The sequence below is a fragment of the Passer domesticus genome, chromosome 8 (genome assembly GCF_036417665.1).
Source record: "Passer domesticus isolate bPasDom1 chromosome 8, bPasDom1.hap1, whole genome shotgun sequence".
Lineage (NCBI taxonomy): Eukaryota > Metazoa > Chordata > Aves > Passeriformes > Passeridae > Passer > Passer domesticus.
In genome coordinates, this window is record NC_087481.1 from 40,234,652 (window position 1) to 40,262,618 (window position 27,967).

General features: G+C 39.7%; 1 protein-coding gene across 4 annotated transcripts; it reads right to left on the bottom strand.

The window, feature by feature from the left end:
• Positions 1–5,984: 5,984 nt before the first annotated feature.
• On the bottom strand, positions 5,985–27,129 carry ZFAND4 (zinc finger AN1-type containing 4). Of its 4 annotated transcripts, none has more exons than XM_064430685.1 (10): positions 26,977–27,129; positions 26,021–26,323; positions 18,891–18,966; positions 18,722–18,789; positions 17,999–18,185; positions 14,054–14,201; positions 12,037–13,215; positions 11,360–11,414; positions 9,005–9,119; positions 5,985–6,877 (listed from the first exon to the last, which is right to left on the bottom strand). In XM_064430685.1, exons 2-10 carry the CDS (start codon positions 26,202–26,204, stop codon positions 6,742–6,744), a joined length of 2,148 nt encoding a protein of 715 aa, XP_064286755.1. In that variant the 5' UTR covers positions 26,205–26,323; positions 26,977–27,129; the 3' UTR covers positions 5,985–6,741. The 4 variants fall into 4 exon arrangements, with proteins under 4 accessions (XP_064286755.1, XP_064286752.1, XP_064286754.1 ...); XM_064430682.1 differs by having other exon boundaries at positions 9,005–9,122; XM_064430684.1 differs by having other exon boundaries at positions 9,005–9,122; positions 26,972–27,104.
• Between the last annotated feature and the right edge of the window lie 838 nt (positions 27,130–27,967).

Consider the following 27,967-nt stretch of genomic DNA (forward strand, 5'->3'; position numbering starts at 1 on the left):
AAATAAAGTGGTATTTCTCCAAAAGTTCTCCGATGACCTTATGTTTTACTGAAGGTGAGCTGAGGGTTCATTCCTTCCTGTGCTGTTGTTCTGCTGCTTTGTGCCTGTGCTAGGTGAATAAAACAGATTCTGGTAGGAGAAGGGAAAAGTGGAATCATTATGGAAGGTGAACAGAACTGATGGGAATTCAGGTAGAAAGATGAAAGGAAATACAAATAAAGTTTACATACTTCCTGATTGATTAAGGAATCAGCTTTTATCAGAAAGGCACCAGATTTCTAAGGTTAAATCACCTATAACAAAAATGCTGCCAGAGCACCAAGAAGATGGTTTTGGAGACATATTAACAAATGTTTCTTCAAAGTGCCTGAAATTTATCAAACTTTCTTCAGTCTCAGGTGCAGGATATAAATCAGTACTATAGTAAATACATGTTACCAAAACCTGGCCTTTGAAAGTCACTATGATGATTTGGAATCCATCTCAGGGACAGAGTGGCATGAGCCATGAAAGTCTCACATGGAAAAGAGCAGGAGAAGAGAGCATTCCTGCCTGCAAAAGACAGTGCCTGCAGCCAGCCCTGCACGCAGCAGGTTTAATCTGGCATGGTGTGTGACAAACAGGCCTAAGACAACACACCCCCAGACTTCAGCAACCCTTCAGCAGTCATGTGAGGGTGCCTTTGAAAACCGAAAAGATTGGATTCAGCTTTGAATCTGTCTCAGAGCAGATAAGCTTTTGAAGTAATAAAGGCTAACCCAGGCCTCAAAACCACTATCCTTTGTAGAAGCTTTCTGAGCCTCAAAAATAAAGGTTGGCAAAAACAAAAAAATGACCTTTTGAGGTGATTTGTCCAGGTAAAACTAGTCATGTGGGTATGGGTGAACTGGCTCGAGAGAAATCCAACCCATAACTTTAAGGTGTCACACTCGATTAAAGCTTATAGCTCTGCAAGTCATTGCCATTTAGTATCCAAATGAAAAAAGAGAAAGTACACTGGCCCTTTCTTTGTATCCCAGTCAATTTAATGCTTATTCAAGGCAGAATATGCACTACTAGAAAAAAAGTGAAGCTCAGGGACAAGTAATGCTTCTCCAGAAGTCAGGCGGTACTGCAGCTGGGTCTAGGGCTCACAGTGTTCTTCCCCAGCTTTGGGAAAGAAAGAAAAAACCCCAACTTTCTCCTCTATTGACAAGAATTTGGAAAAAGGATCTGGCCAGTTTCCTTCACTTTCACATTTGTTACTCGGACCATTAAGGAATGTATAGAAAGGAATTTATCCCATACCCAAATATGCAGAGGAGGAATGACATTTTCGGAGCCTACCTCTTAGCAGCCAATACTCTGCTCTAGCTCTCCCTGCTGCAATTAACAGATTGCATGTGACTGACACGCAGATGTGGTGAAGGCATAAAAATAGGCAGTCTGGTTCTGTGTAACCAGCCCCACACATCATCTTCCTCATCAGCACAGCTGATGAACTCAGCCACATGTTCCCCTTACAGCGCTTTCCTGCGTTCCTCCTCATACAAATGCTGTTTCCATCCTGTCCAGACTAGATGAAGATTAATAACAGTAAGCATTTCTATGGGACCTCCTTGGAAGAACCCTGGGCATATTTCACCTGGTATTATTTTAATCACAATTTTAGAGGCTTCCATTGTAACAGTGCCTTGAGCAGCTTATAGCTAAACACACAAGAAAATGGGAATCAGAGAACTGCAGATGACAAAGTATAATGCAAAATTAGAGGAGATCTGGAGGACAGCAAGCATAATTAAGGCTCTGTAATAGTAACGACAGTGAATTGCTACCATAAAAAAGATGAGTAAGAGGGGATGTGATTCAAAGACAGAACATACTGAATATTCAGGAGATACAGTTCTCTCTTTCGCATGACACTAGACCAAATTAATTTCAATTAAAAAATCGCAGGAAATTCAAAACTGCAGTGAAAGAAGATTCCTTTCACATTACACATATAAATAAGTGAATCTTGAATATCAAGATTCAAAAATAGTTTTAGACCTTTATGGACCTGCAAATTAATATCATACTGTACACTGAGATAGCAAGTCACAATTCAGACTAGCCATTATCATAGGATCCAGTGTCCTGTTCCTGAATACTTGGTTAGGGAATTTTTGCACCTTCTGAAGTGCCTGTTAACTCCTACTCCCACAGACAGATGGGAGCTGGATGGATTTCAGGCTAACCCAGTCTATTTTGATGAGTACTGTGTCTTCCCAAAACAAACTACCTATGATTGCTGGCAAGACAGGAGATGCTAAGAAATCCTGTCACTCAACTCTCAGTCTCAAGACCACGTTTAAAACAAAAGGTATTTCATTATATATCTGTGTTGTAACTTTGCATCAGCCACTGCAGGCTTTTAGCAAATAAGGCCCATTATGGGCAATGGTTCCAGCACTTAAATACAAGATTCAAGCGAAATAAATCTCAGTGTCATTAGTTCAAGTAAAAAAAAGACTGTCTGCACATTAAGTTTATGAATAGAAGAGTGAGAGAAAAGATTATTCACTTTTTAAAAAGTCATATGCATTTGCTAAAAAAAAAACTCTCACACACAGAGAAAGAAGAGATGGTATTTTGAAACCTCAGATTTTTCCTTTTAGAAAGCTTCAGTGTTTTAATTTCCTCCTCATTAACACTCAATCACATACCGTGTAAATAATACTATTTTTGTGATTAGGCACTGTTTTGAATTTTTGGTGCTGGGCAGAACACCTAATTTCAGCAGTAATTCACCATCCAGATGTGATTAGAATATGATTCTTATGGAGCTATATATACACTTCCTATATATATGGTACACAGTAATCAGTCTTTTCTGAAGATTGGATTAAAAAGGATTGAAACAGCCTTAAAGTGTGGTTTAGAAATAAATTTCTGCCACTGTAAAGCTTTTTGAATTGCAAGGCTAGGCAAGACAGTAAGGAGTGGTCACTGGAGCAGTTACTGGCATACATTCCTCACACACCACTGAATTTATACCTTCATGTCCTCATTCTGTATCCATAAGAAAAAACCAGCAACACTTGTCTTTTTAAAGAAAGAAATTATGGGGACATGCAGTATTTTTACCAGACATATCTGGTAAACAGCTAAACATACCATCCAACATAGCTTGGCTGACAGACACCTCTGAAATCCACCCTTGCAGGCTTAGTGGGAAGGAACAGAGCAGGGCTGTCTAGTCTTCAATACATTAGGATTACCTAAAAAATTATATCATGAAACCCAGCATAGAAACAAGTTTTTGAGGTACTCTTTCATTCTGTTTTTTTAAAAACCTTTGGAATTACGAAAAGGAATGTATGCTATTGCTGACCTCCTCAGATCTGTTCAGAGTGGGCTGAGTAAGGGTCATAAACAACTAAACACACTTTTTATTTTGTAAATCTCGTTATTGGACAAACCCAAAACTTTTTACCACCTTTAAATGCCTCTGGTGCCCTCTGGTGTTCCTTCTCTGCAGCTTCACACACACAGCGAATGCAAGAGAAATCCAGCACAATCTGCCACAACGTCCCTGCGTAGGAAAAGTTATGCACAAACGAGTGGATTACTCTTCCAGATGTGGTTCTCAGCTACATTAATGTTCTTATGGAAGCAACTGTGGCTCAGTGCTAATGTAGATACCTGAAAAACTGTCCAAGGCATCTCAAGATAAACCTGATTTACATAAAGATTGGAAAAATGTGACCCAATGCAAAAGCTGCAGGTGGAAGCAACTCCTTGGCAGGCAGAAGCAATGCCAAATCCACAATTTATACCCAAAAGATGGTGCCCCATTATGAAAGCTGGAAGTACTTGAAAAGAAAGCAAGTGTATAATTAATTGTATGCAAAAAAACCCCTAGAAAAACATAATTTTGTATTTTGTAATATGAATTAACAATTCTGGCCTTGTCTACAACTGAAGAATGTGAGCAGAAGGCATCACTGCAATTACAACCCAGGGGACTGCAAACTGAATAGACAGAAATTGCAAGCAGACAGATTTTTATCACCATGGGCTTCTAGAGATTCCAGAGAAAGGAAGTATTTAATACAAGATCCAAAACCATTTCTGACACCTCTGTGGTGCCTATCAATTTGACACAAGAATCCTGGAGATCATTCAACAAGAGACCAGCCCAGTTTTGCCCCACAGGTTCTCAAGCATAGGAAGAAACAAGCAAAAAAAAAATTGGCAGGAAGGTATAGAAGAGCACACACCAAAGTAACTGTTCAACTTCCAGTATGTAAACCCTTTATAATACAGTAATCTAATTACATGAACACAGAAAAACTAAACATTTGTGTTCAGCAGATGCACAGCAACATGGTACACTAATACTCAAACCCCCAACCATTTAAGTTTACACAGTAAACAGTAATTAATCCATAGCAGAAACTAACACAGGACTTGGTAAAAGCCAGTAGCATCTGAAGTAACAACTGAAACAGTTAATTTCAAATTAAAGTGCTCTTGTGGCTGTACTACTGGTTGAAAATTAATGCCTGTAACACTTAGTGGGAACAAAACCAGTAGAGTTCTGAACAAGAATTATCTGTATTAAGCATAATTAAAATGAGGTATAACAAAAATTATGAGAAGCTGTACACAAGGAAATTAGATTATTAGTGCATTGCATATTCTAAAAAAGCATTTTTGTGCATTTCATGATACATATGCAGAGAGTCAAAATTGAGATGTCACTCAGACATGTATGTTAAGCAGTTGTATTAAAATTTGAGTATGGCTATTCCAATATACTGCAAAACAATGTCCTGACAATTATACTTATGCAAAATCAGATTTAGTGATCACAGACAGCAGTATTTTAATTCCACTTCTTACCAAATCCCTACTGTACCTACAAGAAGTGCAAATACCTCTGTCTTTAGAATGTTGCTGAGCTGTGTGCAATTGTTGTGAAAACACTTGTGCATTTGTCACGTTCCTTATTCTCTCCCTTTGGCATCAAACACGGTCCCATGCTGGAGATGGAAAAACTCCAGGCTGTTCATGGTACATAGCTTGGCTCAGTAACAACACGCTCGTCCTATCAGGGGAACTTCCTCCAGTAATGACAAGCACACAAGTCACACACACACTGAATGACATTTTTATCTCATCAATACCCAGAAGAATGATTGTGAACATTTTTTTTCCAAGCTCACCACTCTGAAAACTTCAGGTTTAAGAAGTGTGAAGTGGACTACACGAAATGGATTTCCTCCAAGGATAAGATTCTTCAAGTTACTTCTCCCTCTTTCAGTGACCATCTTCTTTTTTTCATCCACCTTTTGGCTGTCATTCTCATAAAGCTGCTCCCCTTTGACTGGAATGCAGCACAGATCATTTTAATACCACAACCAACTAAGTAGCTGAGGATTTTGGCAAGACAGGGACAATGATATTTGATTCCTAGATACAATGTGGGAGGATTTCTTTTGTTTTGGTGGTTTGTCATAGGATTTTTATTAATCTCTTTATACTGGAACACTTAATGCAACTTATGCATATAAAAACATTTCACAAGCATTAAGGGAATGAAAGAAGAAAGTCTTTGAGCAGGTATATTCCTTCAAAAGCAGTTTCTGCAGAGCCTATATAATCATCAGAAGTGTCTCATGCATTTACTGAACTGCTGTTATACTGTAGCAGCTGGAAGGGAGAAAGATAAATGCAGGCCATTTGTTGTGCATCCCTTTTGCCTTTGCTAGTACACCTGTAAGACTTCAGGAGGTTTATTTAAAGCACACAGTGTTGGTCACACTATTCCTAATGAAGCTGGTGGGAATTTCTCCCATCATCTTCAGTAAGAACAGATATGAGCCAGTGCTTGTGCAAAAAAACCCCAAAAAACAAACAAAGAAAATAAATATACCCTTCCAACAGAGCCCAGCTTTTAATTTAGGAACACACTGTAAGAGGGACGTTATTTTGTGCATTTATGACAGCATAAACAATAATAAAATTTAATATTTATTAGAATTTCTTCCAGTAACAGCATTCAACATCTTAACAAAGCAAGTTGTGAAGTCTTAAAAAAATCTAGGATTACAAAAAAAGTTAAAATAAGTTGTTTCTTATATTTAATGGCAACAAACAGGGAACCTTCTATTTAAAAACAAACTTGTCATATAAACAGCATTATTTTAAGAAAATGTGATTAAGATGATATGTAATTTTCAGAATGGACACACAATGTACAAATATCAATCAGAATAAAACAGAGGGGTGGAACACACTATCCCCTTAAGATCTCAAAACAGGCTGTTTGAAGAAAGGGGAGGGAGGAGGATTTTTCTAGTGAAATAACTTAGAAGATACCACACAATGGACAAAAACAAGAGTACAGAAGACATTACGTGACACCCTCATTACAACACCCCCTCAACTCTGGTTATACAGTAAAGTTAGTAAAGTGCATCTTTAAAGACTTGTCTAGTGAAATAGCTTTTCCAAATATAAAACACAACACGTGCAGTAACAGTTAAATCATAGTGTAAGTTTTCAGAAACTCATTTTTAACCTTTCATTCACTCAAGAAGAAAAGTTTTAACTGCAGTAGTGTTCACATTATTCTTCGATGCATCCTCATGTGCTTTTGTTACTTGGCAAATCTTTAAATACGGAGCATGGCAAAATTATGCAGTTTAAGCAAGTGCTTCTCTCAGTTCAATACAATTCTTCAACAGCAGAGTGGCCACATGCAGCACAACCATGTCAAATTTTGGGAAGCTTTGGTGCACTAATGATGGGGTTGGTCTCCTGTAAATACCTCCGTCCTGCACTCTTGTAGTCGTAGGTGCAAGTGTGAGTCTCTGCATAGCGGTGTGTTGCACAGAAGTTGTTTCCACATCTAAAGAATCAAGAATATTACAAGTTACAAGCTTTTAGAAGCTTTTAATGCCCTCACATGCTGGGAGCCATTTTGCTTAATCATATTTTAGATGACAGAGCTGTTTGAATTGTTATCATCATTGAATGATAACATTAACTGGTGGGGTACACAGAATGACATTTTTCACACTGAATATTTCAGTTTTGACCCAACAGTTTCTTCAGCTGGGAAGCCAAGCAATATCAGTACTCCAGGAACCAGCTAGTAAGGAGTCAAATACACTTATAAATTACGAATGATGAGTTTTGTTTTACTTTCTTTCTTCTTTTAAGGGCCTCACACAATATTAATTGGTAGATTCAGAGGACAAAACCATGGACAGTAAATCCCTCAGATGAAATCCACATAATGCATTTCAATTCAAAACCACAATGTAACTCAGACAATCAAAGCAGTTGTTTCTACCTGGAATAAACTCAAATTAGCCATTTAAGATTAATAAATACAGATTTAGTCAGCTGTTAAGACATCAGACAAACTACAGGGAACATAACTTCCTGGAGGACTTCAATAGGGTTCATCTACCCAGTATCCACTGCAATTTTGATGAGTTAAGATCAGGATTTTTGCTTCAAACTTAACAGCTCTGTAGCTAAGAGCCAGGAGAAAAGCATACTTTGGATGTTGTTAATGATCTGGAAAAGTGCTTTATCTGGAGACCCATACTGGTGTCCTGTTGCCTGATTATTTGATAAGAGATGCTTCCTGACAGTTAAACACTGACACCACTCAAAATCAGAATTCTCTTGAAATGGATTAAGCATTACCCAATTCACTATTACACTATAATCCCCTATTTATTTATCTATCTAGGTTCATAATAAACTCTGCAGCTGTTACTCATGCTTTGTGTGCCTGGAAATAAATTTGCTTTTCTTTGGTTCTTGGCCCCATAATCACAACTTTTCTCTTATGACTGTATTCTCTATTTGGTTTACCCTGCTTTCTAGTAAAAGGTCCTGTGGTTGCTCCTTTTAAAACCAAAACAAATGCTATTCTTGGAAATGAGCCATCACCCCCTTCATTTTTAACCTTAAGTAAGCTGCTTAGTTACTTTTAGGAAAGCTTGCAGCTATTTGCTCATCAGGAAAGTGAGCAGTGCCCAAAACTGTTTCAAAATCAGAGACTGAAGAGTCAGTACGGAGACAATTCCTCACCCTGAAATTCTCCATATGATTCCCCAGTGGCAGAAGTTCTTTTTAATTTTGCTGTTGTTGGCATGAACCAAGATCACCTTCAAATGCAGCCCTCACAGTGCAGCAGTTCCCAACCTTGACTAGCTCATAGGGAACAATATTAAGAAAAAAATATCTTGTGGGGAAAAAATACTTTGAAAACTAAGACTAACAGAGCTGGTTTTTTTCCTGTGGTTTTTTTTTTTTTTTGTAGTTGTTGAGGTTTTTTTGTCTGTTTGAAGGTTTGTTTTGTTTGTCTGGGAATTGTTTGTTGTTTTTTTTTTTACAGTTTCCCAAGACTACAACCAAGCACCAGGTCTCACAGTATATAAGTAAGGATTTGGGGGACCAGCACTTTGGTGTTCTGTGTGTGAGATGCTCTAAATGCTCAAAGGTAACCAGAGTCTTGCAAAAAGCAGAACACACATCAAAAATTTGTTGAACACAAATTTGTGTGAATTCACAAACTGTGAAGATATGCTGCAATAGGGAGAAATCAGAGGGAGAGGTTTGGTTTGGTTCTGAGAAACGATACCAAACCTGCTTTTTCCTTAAGTTGTTAAAGGTATCATTACGGATGAGAAACTTTGCAGAATGTTTCTCTCTAGCAAGTTTTTCTCCCACCAGTATAAAGTATCATTGTTTTTTGTTGTCTTGTTAATTTCCTGGTATCTTCCATTCTGTTACTTTCTAGTTCTAGACCTTTCTGGAAGAACATACACCTCAAGAGCAGAACACGGGCAACATTCCCAAGTTCTAATTCCTGCAGTTTTGCTGAACTGAGAATTGCAACTCTTTTGAAGGTTGCCTTTTGATTTGCTATGCTTAAGGAATACCATGCAGTAAATAAAACTTTTTGGTTAACTCGGCTATCAATTTTAAGTAACAGTTGGTTATATACTCAGCCTACCTGCATTCATAGCTGGTTGCCAATCCAGTTTTCTTGCCACAAAGAAAGCAGTGCTTTGAAATTTTCTTTTTTGCTTGAATTAAGCCATTCACAGGTGGAAGATGGGTTGCTTCACCTGCTTTCAGAAGCAGAAAGACATTTTAACTTACTCACAAACTAGTTAAATGTTATCTTTTGAAACACAGATTTGTTTTGTATTTCTTAGGATACTTCAGGTGGGAACCCCAAAGTCTAAAAGGAGAGGGGAAAAATAAACCATGAAAGCCAAAACAGGAAACACACTTCAAGCCTATGTACACCTCTGGAAATGCATCACAATGCACAGAACTGTTATTTTGAACACCCGTTAAAAGTTCATGTAAACAAGAAGTTACAGAACAAATCAAGAAACATCTCTTAATGGTCTTCCCAGGTGTGAAATGAACAGAGTGTCACTGGGAAAGCACTGTGCACAATGGCTTCACAAAGAATTAACTGGGCACTCAGTACCTAGCATCCAATATATTCAGTATACCAGTTTGCCAAGTAAGTACTGCAACACGTTAAAATCTTGCTGGTACTCCATAAATGCAAGAAAAGTATAGCATTAGACTACGGGTCTCTACTTAGCTATGTGGTTACATTAGGCACTTTGCAGATGTCTGTAAAATTTCTACACTTAAAAAATTTACTTTATGTTTACTTTTTGCCATGTAATTCTTGGCTGTTGCTTTATTAACTGGAGATCAAGTAAAGAAAAGGCTTCTACTTTCTTCATCTCCTTCCTTCCCTCTGTGGAAGTAAGTGTTTTCTCCACAACTTCCTTAAGCGTATTTCCCACGTCTGGATCAGTAAAGTGAGCAATGCATCCTCTCAAACATTCTTTCAGTGTTTCTACTGCTATATTGTCAGGATGTTCCCAGAAAGTTCTCATGAATTCTCAAGTATTTTTTGTCCAGCACATTTTAATCCCAACAGTAATTTCTCAGCTGAAATGCAGCAGACTACTCAATAGTAGCACCAGGCAGTCACTATACATCACAGTCATCACTACCAACCACTCCCACCCCATTCCTATTTAGCATTCAAAGTTCCAGGCAACATTTGTCCACACTAACAATTTCATCATCTAAAAGCACACAATTTCAGAGGCATCGGTTAGCCCAGTCTGTGAAAGAGACAGAGCTTGGCCCTGTTGGACCTACTTGAACAGAAAGAAAATACACCTGTCTTCACATTTGCATCCCTACAGCAACTACAGTGAAAAGTGATCTGTCCTTTGGCCAGCTGTAACAGATCATCACCACATCTCTCTCAAGAGCCTGCATGATATGACCACCCTAACTCATATCCAGCATCTTTTGGAAAATACACTTTTGTCCAATGTAAGATTCACCAGAGGAGTGTCTTCTTCACAGTCCTATCCAAAGTGACTCAGGTGTTAGCAGGCTTCCCCATATGCAGACAAGGCTCTCAGGGTACCACCTCTGGAGCAGCAAAGGACAGACCTGTTTACTGACTGCCAAGTCAAAGCTGCACCCACAGCTGTGAAACAAGGGCACAACCCACTCTTTTAGCAGCTTTTGCTCCAACATTGCAATTACATATTTTTTTCTGTTGCAGCTGCTATTTGAACATCTATTATCTAGCTCATTTTCTACACCTGGATCTGCAATACATACCTACCTCTTCCTAAGGACATACAGAAAGAAAAGAAAAATTGCTAACTGCAAGTCAAAGATAGAAGAAAAATTTTATGTGCTGAAAATTCTTAACTGATTGTCTAAAGAGCTTTAAAAGCATTAATTTAGACAATTCCTTTCCTCCCAATAAATTAATCACATAAGCAGTTAGTATCTATGCATAACACATCTTTTTTCAATAGATGTCAAACATTAAGCACTCCATAGTTACCAAGGCTAGGGTGGAAAGAATGACAAGCACAAAAACCAGTAAAATATCTGCACTGTATCTGCGTTCTGCAGCATCCATGCCATTATTGCTTCCTCCCCACCTTTTTGTACTAAAGAAAATGCTACTGATAAATTTGGCTCTGATTTTAATAGACTCAAAAGTATTCAGAGAACTGATAATTTGGAAACTTCAGCACAGTAATTCCCAGATGACGTGCAGGATTCACTAAGTATTAAAAAAGCTAAGAAAGACTTGCAGTTATCGTCCATCTAAGATCTGGATCCCATCTGCTTGTTTAAGAATTGCTTAAAATATTAAAAAATTAACCAAGCTACAGAAGTGTAATACAGCAAGGACTCCAGAAGCCAAATGCCTTACGAAGAGAAATTATTTTTGTCCTCTCTATGTGTGATGTATTAGGAAAGATTAAAGAGTCATCTTTAATTATTATATGTTACTTACCTACTCTTTTCCCTACAGCTGCCATACTTCCATTCATTCCAAGCCCATGCGCAGACTAAAAAAAAAAAAAACGTCCACAAGGAAATTACTAGCAGATGGAAATTAAATGGAAAAGTAGGTAGTCTGGTATCAGCTTATTTGATATCAATGTTTTATCAATCTACCCACGAAGAGTCCAAGACAACTTCTGCACACTTTTATAGTTACTATTCTGTGACATAAAGCCTTACCCCCAATGCTATTTAATAAATCTCCCCACACTTCAAAATCCACTGAAACAACAAAGCACATCAGACAGCAGAAGCTTGGCACATATGGTGCCAGTCACTGGGCACACTTTGGAATAAATGACAATTAGTGAGCAGCAGAATCCAGATGATGCTTCTAACACACACACTCATAACTCTATCACTACAATAACTCGTAATTTCAGTTGTGAACTGAACAACCACTTTAATCTTAATGAAAAATTACTTCTAGGACCTGTTTAGATAAACAGGCTGTTTAGATACCATCAGCCATTCAGAAAATAGTTTAAGACAATCAGGGATTTAAATACACCTCCCACAGTCCATCTGCCTCTCCTGACAAGACAGAAATACACACACAGTAGTTTTGTAACATCAGTATCACAAAACCAGGAAAACTTTGATTTCTTTGGATGTTTGCATACTCACTAGAATATATTCAGCAGCTTCATTTGGAGGAGCAGTTTTCCTCAAGCTTTCTTCCTGAAAATGCTGCAGGCTTGTAGGCAGTGCAATACCAGAAGTCCGAAATTTGTCAGTCCCACAGGAACTCTGTAAACTTTCCCTGTTTGTGCTTCGGGCCAGCGAAGCCAGGAATCCTAAGCTACTTACAGAACTCGCAGGTTCTTTGGATGCCTTGCTAGCCACATCTGTGATGTCCCTAGCCTCTGCTTTAGAAATTACATCAGGTCTTTTGCCAAGTGACTCTACTTTCACACTACACAATCTGGTGGTCCTAGGAAAAGAGGAGTCTGCTATACTACGTACTTCCAACGATCGAAGCACATTTGGTGAGGCCGTAGATCTCAAGTTACCAGCCTCAAAGCATCTGGGCTGTGCTTGTGGTTTCAGAGAACTGTGATGTGCCACTTGTGCTGAATACCGGAGGGGAGACAAAAGCAGATTTTTCTGAGGACTTAATTCATGAGTACTGAGAAGACCAGTCTCCATTGCTGCAGTGCTCAGCACTTTGCCAACAGGTTTTCTATGCTGCTCTACAACCTCAGAATCTTTGTCTCCATCAGGCAGTTCAAGCTCTGGGTTCACCTTTCCTATGTCATATATCTCACTACACTGTTCAGCAGCGCTGCCTTCTGATAAAAAAGTAAAAGCATCTGGTTCAGGTAGATGTTCGTCTTCTCTTCCATACAGTTCCACGTTTGTTAGATTTGGAAACAAACCAGCATCCTCCTCACTTGCTGACGTCGCATTTTCAGGTGCTTTTTCTGAATTTGCAGGCAGGGATGAAACAGGAGTCAGAATACTATTTGTAGGCAGCTTTGCATTTTCTAGTTCAACGCGAGATATTTTCGGTGGTAACCTGATGCTATTGACTGGCTGAGACCAAGAGCTGCTCTGCCAAGTGTCATCTTCCTTCAGGAAGTGATTAGCTGCGGATGGCATTGTTCTACCAGCAGTGGCCAAAGTGGCCAATGCTGAAAGTGCATTTTGGGGAGACTCTGACTGATGCACGTTGCCAGGAGGAGGCAGGCACTGTCCGATGTGGGGCAGCACTCTGAGGAAGCGGTGACGGGCAGCAGCCACCGAGCCGCTCGATGGCCGAGGGGTCATGGGAGGGCGAGGCTTCACCTTGACAGTTTTCTTAGGCTGTTAAAACAAAAAAAGGCCAAACCAAAATCAATACCCACAGATACAACAACAATTAGTATTTGAATTCCAGTTGCACTCAAAAGACCTGACTGAAAATATATTCTGAGGAATTCAGACAGTGTAAGGCCAGATCATTCTTTCTAGTCCCTCATATGACACTAGCCATCAAGACTTCATCCCAACATCTGAGTGATAAAATAAAAGATTATGATCAGGACATGTTTTCAATAAATAGGTGATATATCAGAGAAACAGACAAAGGAAGCCAGAATGCCATCAAAGTTATCCAGAGGAGCTTCAGGTCTCAAACACAACAAAAAATGTAATGAGTATAATCTCTTCATTTTACATCTAGGTAACCCTAGTCACACGTGAGCACGAGTTTAATGCTTTATTTTCAAGATAATATCATTCCCATATTTCACTTTATAGGTTTTTCAGTTACGGTATACCTAACGAAATTTCATTTCAAGAGAAACATTGACTTTTACCAGAGCAGTACTGCAAAACAATGCTACTTAAAGTACTGGAAGAAAAAAACCCAAACAAAAAAACCCACAAAACCCACCCACCCACCCAAAAAATCTACGCTTGCAAATAAACCCAGGACTAGTAACTAATTCTTTGAATGAAGGCAAGTAGTTCCAAGGAATGCCAATGCCCCTCACCAGAACATTTATACAATAGTATTTACATAAACAATAGCTGAGAAATCGTCTACTCATGATAACGTGACTTCTCAATATGGCAGAGTATCTGATCTACTTTTTAGAAAATGCAGCACAAGGAAAGCCCACACCATTTTATGACAGAAAAACTGAAATCACAATTTCACCTTTTTACTCAGATTCATGTTCTCCATCTTTGCCTTGAGCAGTTTCATTTTGTTCATAGTAATTGAATTCTCAATAATCTGCTGGCCAGAAGGTGATGCCTCTGTCTCATCTTCATCATCAGCATATAAATTATAAACTGAACCACCACTGAAATAAAAGAAAGTTTGTATTCACCCTCTAATGAAGTAATTCAATTACATTTTCAATGTAGAGTATTCTCACAACTAGGAAGTCATATCCGTAGTTGATCTGTTGACAAAACATTATGTAAAACTGTATGCAAAGATATTCAAATCCATTTATCCACATAAGCATCCCTTATTAGGGCAAAGTGATGTCGCTGAAATCTGTACATAGCCACGCTTCTGGGAAGTTGTTATAGCATATACAGTTGGTTCACACTCACTATATATTTTCCCCTCAGAGGGGATATCCAGTTCCACAAATGTCTCCTGAAGATATGGCCAAAGCTGTTAAGTGTGTGACTCAGACAACAAGCTGATCAGTTTTCCAATTAACCAGACATTGGCATGGAAGGAAAAGTCCAAATTTCTATCCATCCTGAGGGGTGTTCTCACCATAAATGGAAATGGAGGGGTCACCCATGTGGATGTGATATTCTATTTCTCCTTTTCAAAATAAAAAAAAAAGAAAAAAAAGAAAAAAAGATCAGTTTAGGTTTCCAAAGATTCCAAAGAGTCTCACATTCGGAAAAAAAAATAAATAGATTAGAATTGCTAGTCCCAAGACAAAATATTTTAAGTCAGTAGTCACTGGAAGTTTACAGCACGACATTTCCTTCTTCCATTCCTCGTTCTAACAGAATCTAAATCTCAAGGTTTTAAAAATCGGCATCTAACTTGTTTTTCCTATAAAGCAATGAAGTATTGATCAGTAACACATTCAACATCTGACAGTGAAATGAAAGAACCATTAGGACTGTCCAATTCATTACAATCTGATGCATTTTCAACACTGTAGGTAGTACATTTTAAAGAGTGTTTTAGTTCTTCCATTACATTGTCAGCATCTAGAAATCACGATAATCAGGCAATTCCCCTAATTCCCCTGCGTTCATACAAATGTCTTAGTAGATTTAGTTTAAGTTTCTACTTTCCAAAAGAGATCAAAAAAGAACTAAAAGTCATGAGGAAGTCAGTACTAAAAAGAAAATATCACTAATTAGAGCTGGCATCTTACCTGATTCTTAGAAATACTCTGCTGCCCTTAGAGCCAGCATTTTTTGCACTGACTCTCCAAATCCAGTTCCTAAAATGTAACAAAGTTCCAAAGGCAGCACAGCTGGAGTGTGAAGAGCAAGATAGCAGCAAAATTCAAACCAAGAGTCAGCAAAATAGACCAGACATTTCTTACCAAAACCTGAGCAATTCCATAGGGGAACAGTCAGCATATATATTACATATACATATTTCTCCTGGTAAAAATCCAATACTAAAAAAAAATTTCAAAATTTTATCTTTACCAAGGTTTACAACATAATTGTTATCTTTTTGTTCCATTTTCTGACAAATAGGGGCCAAAAATACATATAGAAAAAGAGTGACAAAAGGATTTTTTGTTTGCTTTAATGTGATTGTAAGATTACAGACGTTGGACAGGGAGTTTTGATATGAAAGATATTTTCAGGCCATTTTACAATTAGTAAATCTTATATTTACTTTGTCCATAGGTGTCAACATTCCTGAGCTCTTTCTTGTAAAATGCATGTCTCAAGAATTATTAGTTTGCTGAAACCCTTTTGGCACCACTGTCTGCCAGTCCTCCACCACAGCTTCAATGCTCTTTTAACCCAGAGACAACGATCACTGTATGCATTTATACTTCTGTCAAGTTTTAACCAGTAACTCAAGCACAAATAAAATAAAATTATCTGGAGAACTATAAAAACCAAGATCAAAACCAACATCTCATTTCTAAATTTCAGTCGAATTCCGCTCCAGGTATCAGCAATATGAAAAAGGATGACAAACACGTGCTTCAAAATGCTTAGTCACCAATATACCCACACATATGAACACACCTGTCAGCATGGAAAACTAGTAGTTTTCAGTAGCATTCAGTGGCCCACGGCTTTACTCTATAAAGATCAAACAAAAAGGTCTGATTTGTTTGCATTCTTTCCTCCCTTTGCTACACTTCCATTTCCCACAGTCTCACCCAGCCATGGTAACAAACTCAAGAATTAGGATTTCCTTCCCCTCCAAATTACTGTCTGCCTTACTAGAAAAGCTAATAAGTGAACTCCTATAGAACGCACAGAAAAACAGAAACAACTGAAACTGAATGTTTTCAACTCAGGTGGCTTCCAACCCAACTGGTTCACTTGACCAGCACCAGCACATTTCTAAAGCCCAATGTATTTGACAGTCCTATGTGCTGATATGCTTTGAAAAGCTTACCCAGGTACCTTGCAAGAGCCAAATGAATGTGGTTTATTCCTCCCATTTGCAACGTTTAGCCAATCTTAGTAAAATTACTAGTAAATCTGTACATTAGGATTACCCAATGGAAAAGTAAAAAGACTTTCAGATCACTGTCTATACTAGTTTTAAATGGGAAGAAAAAAAAATAATCAACACACACTCTAAAGTTTGAACACATAGGCAGATACCAGAGAGCCCATTCTGCTGAAAAATGAAACTTCAAGCTCCTTACGACAACTCCTTGCACTAACTCACAGTATAGCATCCATGGTCCCAGCTTTGTGGATGGGTTTCCATGTTCACTGGAGCCAGAGGTTAAATAGGAACAAAGTGGTAACAGCAAGAACAAGAATTACACCAGCCTGCTCATCTTTCCAGAAGTGTATCCAGCCCAATGCAGCAGGCAGGTTCTCAGTTTTTTTAAACCTATTTAAAATAATACCATATGTGGCTATTTACTTAAAGAGCACTGGAGCTGAAAGATAAAATCACAGATCTTAAATATTTGTATCTTTTCTCTTTCTTGTATATCAAACACTAGGTCTTTCTACTCTGTTTAACAATGTGGGAATTCAGCTTTGGTATTTCTTTTTGTCGGTGGTTTTTAAGTGTGGATGTCTTATAAAAATTTTCAAGAGTAGTATCACTCTGAATACAAACAATAGAAACCCAGTATAAAGCTCTTGCTTTCCTTTTGCAAACAGGAACAAGAATAGTCACTTAAAGCAGCTTGAGCCTTAGCCTTGGAGAAAACACAGCTAGTTCCCAGAAAAGGGACTCCCTTCCTCACAGCTGTACAAATATGAAGTTCTTGAGAGGATAAAAGTACCTATCCAAAAGCTGCAGTACACAAATAAAATGCAGTAATTTAAAATAGGTATCCATTTTGATAGTTTTAGGAAAAAGACGACCAAACTGTTAACAACAAGTACAATGTAGTAGGTAAAGTGATATACACTTGTCCTTCTGATGATAAGATCACTGGATTCTGATAGTAATTGACACAAGCTTGGTACCTCAACATTGGCTAACCTGAGGTTTAATTACATCCAAAATCTGGCTGTATTGGTAATGACTATCTTCCTGACTAATCACTTAGTCAAGTCACACCCATAGGAAAAAAATGGTTATGCAAATAGGGAAATGTTTACAAAACTAAACAAATGCATTAAGACATTAGAGAAAGTGCTTAACAGAAGTTTTTAATATCTAATAAAATATTGATTTGACTCTCCTGCAACATGTTCCCTTTCAGAAAGGGCTGCAATGTTGAGAATTGCCTGAAGTATGAAGTCAGTTTTATCTCACTATACTAACGCACACAGTGATAAGAGAACCATCAGCACAACCACTGACCACAAAGCACTACTTTTTCATAGCCCTTAGGGAATAATTCTTTCAATATGCCAGATATTCTTCTAATAAAACAAACAAATACAGCTGAAAATTACACAGCAACCCGCTTTTGAAGAATAATACAAAGACTAAAACCAACTTTACCTCAAAGATTCAGACAGTGGTGTTAAAGTGCCATCGCCCCGGTCAACCACACGGAAGAAATTCAAGCGATCTCCTTCGCGATACACTAAGAAGGTGACTTGTTTGTTGGACGGCCCTTTCTCCCAGATCTTGTCTCTAGCAGGATCCATGTATTCAGCCATTTCCCTGATAGGGTCTTTCACAGGAACTAAAAAGATAAAAAACCAAAATAAAACCAAAGTATTATTACTATTGTTCTTTTGATGACCTCTGAGAGCTCAGCTCAGTTTATAATAGGAATTCCCAACCTAGAAGATAGCAATACTGAGTTTTTTCCCAAGTGAAAATTATCAATGGAATTTCTTCATTTTCACTCCTGTAAAGATGATCCACATAACTAAGTTTATCATCTGATTGTAGCAATACCTGATTCTAATTGACCATATCTTAAAAATTATTTGTATAATGACATTCCAGGATAATTTTTTCTTCAAGTGAAGAATTGCTGATTTTATGACTTGAGAATTTGTACATACTAATATACTTAATTTAAGAGTAAACAAAGTCCACTTGATATGCTAAGAGAAGATGGGGAAAAAAATCCCCCCATTTTTGTTAAGCGTTTTTCCAATTAATATGGAACTGAAGTCTCATTGTCTCAAATGCTTACCTAAGAGAAGCTCTCTACAGTTACAAGATATGGCATGAAAACCACTATCTTTCTTTAATTTCCTTAACACCTACCTCTTCTGGTGTTAACAGGTCCACCTCGCATAGCCAGAACCAACTTCAGAGTGCAGCCTTCTGAAATGCTGTAAATACCAACAAATAAATTTTCATAGCATTTTCTGTTGCTCATGCTAACAATTATTTAGAAACATTAATTAGAAACATAATTTTATTCTATACTTACTTATAATCATCCAAACAATAGTCATCCTTCAGTTCCATATTATTCCAAATTAAGTGCTGCTGAGAGACAGGAATACCTAAACAAAAGAAACAAACAAATGACTTAAGGCTTGGCAGGAAGACTTCTGGGGAATTTTGATTTCTGAAGAGTGGGGTTGATGGACTGAAACTGGATCGCAGGAGAAAGAAGAGAAGAAGCAGGACAAGGACAGCCACTTGAGCAGTCTTCAGCCATGACATTCAACCTCCATATAGTTATTGAAACCAACGATTTTCAGAAGGCTTTAGCTCACACACAAAGTTCAACCTTCTGGCTCAGTAGAGAGCGTGTAGAAGTGTTCAGATGTTTCAGGCTTACTGAATACTTGCTTTTTCCAGTCATCAGATAAGGGAGGTTTTTTCCTGTTATCTGAACTTCAGAACTTTAGGACTACTAACGGGAAAAACAGGATAAAGCTCTACCTACAAAACTGCTGAATAATTTAATCACAGACTGCTATTTTGTATTACTCACAATACAGACATAATCACATTAAGGTGACTGGTGCCAGCTCTATTACAGTGGCAAGAAGTGCAAATCTGTTCTTATCCCTGCTTGTTTTGGGACCTCAAAGTTTAGTAACATAGCATTTAAATTAAACTTCATCCCACAAACACTTGTGTTTCATTCTGGGTTTTTTTTCAAGCCATCAAAATGTTATTACTATTATCCAGTAATATTCACTTTCAATTAAAGTTCTGGGATGATTTGGCTGTTTTTGTTAAAAGAAAGTAAGCATACTGAATATTTGTCCTTATTAAAAATCTGTGTTCTATACAAATAGAATCCAAATTCTACACAATTTCTGTCTGCATAGTCAACTCAGATACAAATGTAATACACATTAAAGTTAATAAGCAAAAGCTGGTACAACTTGAGGTCTTCACACATTTTTACTGGAATGCTAACACATTCTGAATTTCAGATAGAATAAAAATGAAGACAGTTACAAAAGGATGAGACATCTCAGACCACTCAAAAAATTTATATATATATATACACACATATATATATATATCTTCCCTCCAGCATCAAAAGGAAGTTGTTTAATTTGTCTAGTGAAACCCAGGTAATTAAGATCTCACTGTGCATTCATGACAAATGTTAATTAAAATCCATATCTACAGAGATCAAGAACTACTTTTTCAAAAAGTTCTAAACACTATTTCTTATACTAAGAAACAAAATCTATAACTGTATTTTCCTAAAGGTTACATTAAAATAACCTTATCCTACATTTTTATTCATTTCATGTCCAGATACTCAAAAGAAAATACAAGTGACAGTGCTACACAGTAAGACGTCCCTAAACACATCTGCAGGAGGGGTACACAAAGATCGGAGTCTTTCAGACAGTTCCCAAAAACATCTAAGTTTTTGAAGGCTTGTGAGAATGCTCAGCAAGCTGTGGCAGGGATCAGGAAAGTAGTTCCTTGCTAGGCAGAGGAAGGGCACAAAGCTCCAAACACCCATCAATGGCACGGAAGAAGAGGGGATCAAAGTCCAAGCACCATTAACAGGCAAGCAGGAGACACCCCTGTGCAGAAGGGAAGCACACAGGGAGGACCTGTCATTGCTTTTCTTTAGGCTTTACAGAAGATGATAATTTCCTCTTCTCACCCCAGCCCATATCCAGATCTTCCCTGTTCTGACCAACCAACACGTTACTCCCTCTGACTGCATTTAACAGGAATCTTATATCCTCAGAAGTCCATAGGACATTTATAAGAAGAATATGCTCATACAGTAGACTAACATAATTGCTACTACACTGCCAGCTATTTAATAGCTGGTTATTGGTTATGTTTCAAGTTAGTAGTGTAAGCAAAAGAAAAAGCTGGCAATAGCCAGTGAGTCTACATTAAAGTTTTTTGTGTTGTTTTGCACTCTTCTGATTACAAACAATCTGATTACTGTCTGCATTTGTTATGGTTTCAGCAGCCTCCAAGGAGCAATTTCCAATTACTTTGATAAACTGAGAGAGTATTTGTTAAAAAGGCTGGCTTGCAGCTGGCAGTACTGGAGAGAAACATGGTTTTGCTCATTCAACAATGACAGTGTATTTTTGATGAAATGAACAGATGAAAAAGAGGATACTCTGCTGTAATTGGAAACAGATACATCTTTATTACTTATTCCCTTTTATACTGCTTTCTTAGAAGTCTGTATTTACACACTGAGGAAATAGTATGTGCTTTATAGCTTCAGAGGCAGCAAAATATTAATCAGCTGTCCCTTTTCTGGATTATAGTAAGGATTTCTTGAGGAGACATTTGCACATGAGATCATCATGTACAACTGCCAACAAAAATGAGAACTGTGAGATACTCATCCACTATACCTCTCCATAAGCAGCACATGATGGTATCACTGGCCTGCCCCAAATCAGTACTGAGAGGTAAGCAAGGCAATAAACTACATCTCAAATGGAAATGAGCTGGCCAGCTCATGCTACAGGAGGACAGAAGAGTCTGCAGACTACGGATTGAAATGGCTGCAGGTACACTGACAATGTGACCTACTAAAACAGGGGAAGGAGAGGAGAGAAGCAGCTACCCTATCCTGTCTCTGAATCAGCATATCACATACGGCCTTAAGCTTCCCTCCCATACTCTTCTTTTTGGCAAGCTAAGTAGGTTCACCACAGAAACTGATATTGCCAAGTCTGACACAGGAAAAAAAATTAAAATTCCTGTAGATTTCAGAAAAGAAAATCCTTGATTTTATGTTGTGGGTATAAAGTTCCTATGTTTAAAAATGCCACATATATTTCACTGTCAAAATTCAAACTGCACTTATCTTTCTATCAATGTTGAAATTGATGGAGCCTGGGCTGACAGTCTTATTTCCCCCACAAACTGGCTACATTAGTAAGTGGTGCAAAAGCCCACAACTTACAGTGGCAGGACTGTTTTCCTAATTGTAAAACCCCCCAGTTTCACTTGAATGACAGTAACTACGGCAGCATACATGGAGTCAGCACTGACCTACTCTTTGTCGAAGGGACTGACTAAGAACTAAAGACAGCAAGTCACCAGCAACTGAATGCAGGCTAACAAAATTTCCTGACAAAGGTGACCTGACTTACAGCTTCCAGATGCTGCTCTGGGCAGCATCTGCTATGAGCAGAAATGTTTCCCCAGCTCAGACAAAGCACAAGCTTAAAAAACGCTTCATGAACTTCTCTATCAGCACAGTAAACAGGCAAATCATAAAGCAAATAGAAGATGTAGGGGAAAAGTAGCAAACAGAAAAAAGCAGGATTGGTCCCCTTAAAAATTCATGACACTTGTGCAATCCACTTACTCCAGTCCTGGCAGAAGCACAGCTACCTTCTCTAATGCAAATAGTAACAAATGTCATTATGACATACTCTGAATTCACAGAATATTGAAAGAAATTACAACATCCATATGAAGTCTGCTTGACATTCTTCTAGTTTCTTTTATTTAATGTGAAGCTGCTGTACACAGACAGCAAAATAATGACAGCAAAAAGACCAAAGAAAAATAACAACTCACATGATGAACTGAGTACACACATACACAACGAAATTACTGCTGCATCTGTCGTTCCCTGCTGAACACAAGGGAACACCTACTGAACACTGACATCAAGATGTGCTCTGAAAGCTAGATCTCTTTTTCCCCTTTACAATAATACAAGAAAAAGAGAACATCTAAATTTTCATCTAACAAGGTCGATGTTTTCATGTACATAGATCATAAAATTCATTTGCAAGTACTCACCCAACAAACCATGACCAAAGTTGGTTTTTATTTTAAAGCTAACTACATAAATGAATGCCCTAACACTCCATACTGAAGAATTCAAATGAATTCTGGCAAGCTAACAACAATAACACCACCACTACCAAATCCAAAGCCTGCCTCCTCCCTTGAGACTCAATCCTATCTTTCCCAACAAACATGCTTACAGGTATTACCTATGGTTCTTTAACAGATTAATTAACCACTATTACAAATAAACCCGAACGCTCTGTCTATAAAACACTGTAATAACTGGTGTTTCCAAATGAATACTAAACTCTGCCCAGCCCAGCAGCTACAAGGATTTGTGCAGTGGAGAAAGCAAAAAGAACTCAGTTTAAAAACCCCATTACTTCCTCTTTCAATGATTTATTTTAAGAACTACCCATGTTAAAGCTCAGTCTTTCATGCCACCTGGAAATTCAGATACCATCAGCACTGATTAACAAGAAAAACCAATAGAGTAGGTAGCACTGCTAGCAGCACTGTGTGTGTATACCAGTTTTTATGCCACCAACAGAGACAAAGAGAGCTATTTCTTCCCAGGTGAGCTCTTTTAAAGGGCTCAGTCAGTGAATCTGAGACTAGGAGTGATTTACCCCATGGGCTCTAAAGTCAACACTATAACAAATCTCCTGCTTACTTCACATAGGACATATTTGAGGACAAATGCCTGGATCTGATCCAAACACACATCAGATATGCTGTAACTTCAATTTATGAGTAGAAGACTTGCACTGAAATTTCAGATGCCTTAGAACCCGTAAATTTTATGTATATTCTTTACTGACTAAAACCACTGAAAACACATAGCTGGAAACATGCAGCTCTTTCCCAGCAAGGTACCAATGTCTAGTACAGCTGTGTAAACAAAGCCTTTCCATATCAGACCACTAGCAGGCATCAAGAATGACAAACAGTATCTGAAGCAGACAAGATTCCTAACATGCCATCCATATCATGCTTTTTTATTACTGTGAAGACAATCTAGAGTTACTGATTTTCCAGCTCTTGACAAAGATCAATCTGTCTTAATTTTATTATTAGCCTCTTACAATTAGAGGCATTGGTAATATTTCAACAATTTGTTAACTTCTGAAACAATTATAGATTTTTTTCTTGGAACTTTCAGGTCTCAGCTCATTTTTCCAAAACCTCTCTTTTTTTTTGCTTCTATACTATCATCCTCAACATCCAAACATAGAAAATACCCTTAATTAGGGACCTCACGTAGTCTTCCAGCACTGTAGGAGGCATTCTCCAACCAGAAGTGCAGCTCAAATAAGAGACATTCACATCCCATGAAAGCTGACACAATACAACAATTAAAAGTGAAAATCAGCAGCAGAAACAGGAACAGATGTAAGCTTTCTCCTTCCCATGCTAAATCACAACAAAATTACTTCTGAATTTTTGCTCCATCTGGGTGATTCACTGCTCGAACTTGCGCACTGTAACAGGAACTCTGTCACTGAAAAATTGTTAATTATTATTTTACATGCAAAAGCAACCCCAAATGAAACATACAATTAATTTGTCATTGTGTATCTGTTTCATCCACACGTAAGTGATCAATTTGTTTTCACTCTGCCTCCCAAAAATCATTAATCAGGGCAGTACAAATATTTCAACTCTGCTATGGAGTGTCAAAGTATTTAAACTGACTGTTGACAATTCAATGATAAGCACCAGTGAACTCATCTTCCATGTTTAATGAAATTTACTTCTTATAAATTCTATACAGCAGGCAGCTAAGCCATAATTACTTTACCATCCTATGAACTACAACATGCAAACAAAATTCCAGATAAGCATTATTATAACTTCATTACTGAGCTGTTCTTCTAATAAGAAATGAGGATACTTTTGTAAGCTGTAGGTATAACTGAGTATGGCTATTCAAAGTCTCACATTTTGGACTACAAGGAATTCAAATCCCTCTTCCTTATATCTTAATATATCCTTTAAAGCACCATTGATACTGCCCAGGCAGCCTGCCTTCTTCTGTTCTCTACTACCTCTGCTACCTTCTAACTCAAAGTTAGTCAGTGCTCTACCCATGCCTCCTACACCTATTCAATCACAAGTAGGAAATCCCTTTCCTTTTCCTGTTTCACCTCTAGCCTCTAGGAGCATCTTGACACATTCTCTAACTTGTGATTAATTACAGCCTTGTCCACAGCAAACAAAAGGCCACCCACAGAGCTGCAGTGCTGAACCTACAGGGATGCAAGAGCTGCTCATCTGCACAGTGCAGCTTCTGCTGTGTGCATCTTGCCAGTAAACAGTCCCCTCTGTTGTTGCAATGCTTGTGTGTTTTAAGACTTGTGCCAGCTGTCTGGGTTTTTTTCCATCCACCAGAGCAGATTTCCATAAGAGGAGGAGAGTATCTTAGATTCCAGGCAACAGCATTATATTACATCTCCCAGAGGATGGGTTCCACACAGACAGAAGGATTAAAAACACATACAGGTATAGCAGGGAATGAGAGGATCCCTTTTCTTAAAATTACCAACTCTGATACACTCAGCTTCTACAGCTGTACAGTTCTTTAACACCTCCAAAGTGAAAAAGAAGATAGAGAACACAATGCTTAGACTACGAATACATAAATATTTCAAATCATATTATTTCATGCAAGGTCATCCTCACCATAGAGGGAAAGAGGTAAGAGGGGACTACCTACACTTATTATTCTTGCACAAGCATCAGGACTGGCCTCATAACTTAAAGGAGAATGTGTCAAGTTTATCACTTTAAGCCAAAGCATTGCTCAGAGGTCAGATGTCTACCAGCAAAAGATCTCTCACCTAAACAAAATTCAAATCAGTAACTTAAAGCTACCTTTGGGATTTGCCTGCACTGCAGTTACTCTTGTGACTGCAGTATCATAAAAAAACCATAAACTGACTAACCTAATCAGCAACAAACATAGCAGCAAATCTAAAGTATGCTCAGTTACAATATACATATATTGCATGGCTCAAATTTATAACCTTGCTAGTTAACAAACAACTTGGGTCAGAGACTCCACAGACTTTTTACAATTAACCTTAATAATTTGACATAGGAAAAAAAACCCCAACCAACCCACCAGAAGAGCAAACATACCAATTGCAGTGAAGCCTAAGCCATGAACTTAGAGAAAACAGAAAGAACAGAAAAATAACTCAACTTCAATTAAACCTAAGCACCTAGTTTTTATATATACTGCTAAACATGACATTTAAGTTTTCTGGTTTGATTTTAGCAATTATGCTTTTTAAAACAGGACTTCTTCTAAAGTCATAAAGTTTACACTGAAATAAGAGAGAATAGTACCTTCCAGTCTTTGAATTTTAGCTTTCACAGAAATAACTGTTTCAAAGGGGGAAACTCGCAGTTCAAAGCAGGTTCCTGTAAGCGTTTCAATGAAGAGCTCCATAGTTTCATAGAAAGGAAGTTTGTAGTGAAATGGTCCCATATTATCTTTATTAAAAAAAGGAGGCTCTTTCTTGTTGGCCATTAGAACGGATTTACAACTTCCTTGTAAGAAGATCTGTCAGGAAACTACATTCCACTTCTAGCCAAGGCAGCTTTGAAGACACGTGTAGTGCATTGCTGTTCATCTTTAGGATTTTTCACCTATAAAGCAAACAAATATAGTTCTGACAACATCTAAACGCAACTGCTAAAGAGAATTTAAATTCATTTTGTGTAAAATGGTTGTTAAGAAACATGGAGTTATTACCTAGCTTAGGGCATGATAACCTCAAATTATGTTACCAACGTTGTAGTTTTAGGGCTCTAGTTCTAGTCAGCATTCCAGACGCAACCTACTATCTTTGTTATTTTTGTTTCCACAAGCGACATGACAACCAGACGCCCAATGCCTCCAGACAAGAGCTGAGCCCTCCGCAGTGTCACAGCCAGAGGAAAGCTCCGGAAAGGCGTAAGCCCAGGGACGGCTCCGGGCTCAGGGAAGGCAGTTGGAGGCGGCAGCCCACCGCCGCAGCGGAGCAGGGCCGGGCCGGCAGCCGAGCGGAGCGCCGCGAACAAAGGACGCGAGCGGCTGCCTGGTCCCGGCCGCGCCTCGGGCCGGCCTCGCTCCCGGGCTGCCCGCGGGCCCCGCCACCACTGCCCCGGCCCCGCTTCCTCCCGGGACGCGCGCCTCGCCGGCGGGGCCGGGCCCGGGGCGCTCCGAGCACGGCCCCCCTGCCCCGCCGCCCTCGGCGCTGCCGCCGCAGGGTCCCCGCAGGAGCGGCGCTCCGGAGGGCCCGGAACCCGTCTCACCTCACCTGCCACCGCCGGGCCCGCTCGGGGGCAGACGCGGTTCCTGTCCCCCGCGCCGCCCCGCCCGCCGCAGCTGCCGGAGCCGGCCGGGCCCGGCGGGACGCACGGAGCGGCAGCGCAGCCGGAGCCGCCGGGGGCAGCACTGGGAGGAGCCGCCCGGCAGCCCCCGCGCTGCTCCGCCCTCTGACAGCTCCCCCCGCGGGCCAATGGCACGGCCTCTCTCACGAACCTCGGCCAATCAGCGCCTCCGGGGGGCGGGGCTCGCGGCGCCTCAGGGGCGGGCGCCCGCCGGGCCGCTTGTTGTGGTCGTTAAGACGCGGGGCGGCAGCGCGTGCGCAGGGAAGGAGCCGGATACGCTTCCCCATGGCCGGCAGTGCTGGAGGCCGCGCTGAGGGGCTGCGGGCAGCCCGCGCTGCCGGGACGTGTCCGTGCTCAGGGCCGGGGAGGAACGGGATGGGCTTTCAGGTCCCTTGCGCCCCAAACCGCTCCGTGAGTCTGTGCAACGCCCCCAGCGCTACCGGTGGACACGTGATCGCGGCGGGGCCGCGCTGCCTCCTGGGACACGGAGGGCGGCGGGGCCGGGGCCGGCCAAGGCTGCGGCGGCCTTGGCTCAGGGCCGAGCCCAGAGGCAGCAGCGAGGCCTCGCGCTCAGGCCGGCGGCTCCCGGCACTGCCGGTGTGCCGGAGCGCAGCGCTGGGCTCGGGCGGCAGGGGCAGCCGCCCCGCTGCTCCCAGCCCGGACACGAACATTCCGCCCTGGCAGGGGCCAAGCACTGCGCTGGGGCACCGCTCTATTTCAGCGTGAGGTGGGCCAGGGCAAGCTCCAGAAGCAGCAGGGCCAGTGGATGAGCACAGGCTGGAGAAAACAAGCTTATCCTATTAGCAGGTGCTAATTACATTAACCACTTTACTTTCCATTTAGATTTTAAAATACACAAGACCTACCCTGACTCACTGTTAGGTTTCAGGCCCAGTTAAAACTGTGGCTTTTTAGAAA

Excerpts from the sequence above, each read along its gene's own strand:
- ZFAND4 (XM_064430682.1), bottom strand. The coding sequence starts at position 26,204 with ATGGCCAACAAGAAAGAGCCTCCTTTTTTTAATAAAGATAATATGGGA. Across the intron at positions 14,202-17,998 it reads CCACTGTCTGAATCTTTGAG|TGGTGGTTCAGTTTATAATT; the intron begins GTAAAGTTGGTT and ends CTTTTATTTCAG. Across the intron at positions 9,123-11,359 it reads AGCTGTAGGGAAAAGAGTAG|CAGGTGAAGCAACCCATCTT; the intron begins GTAAGTAACATA and ends TGCTTCTGAAAG.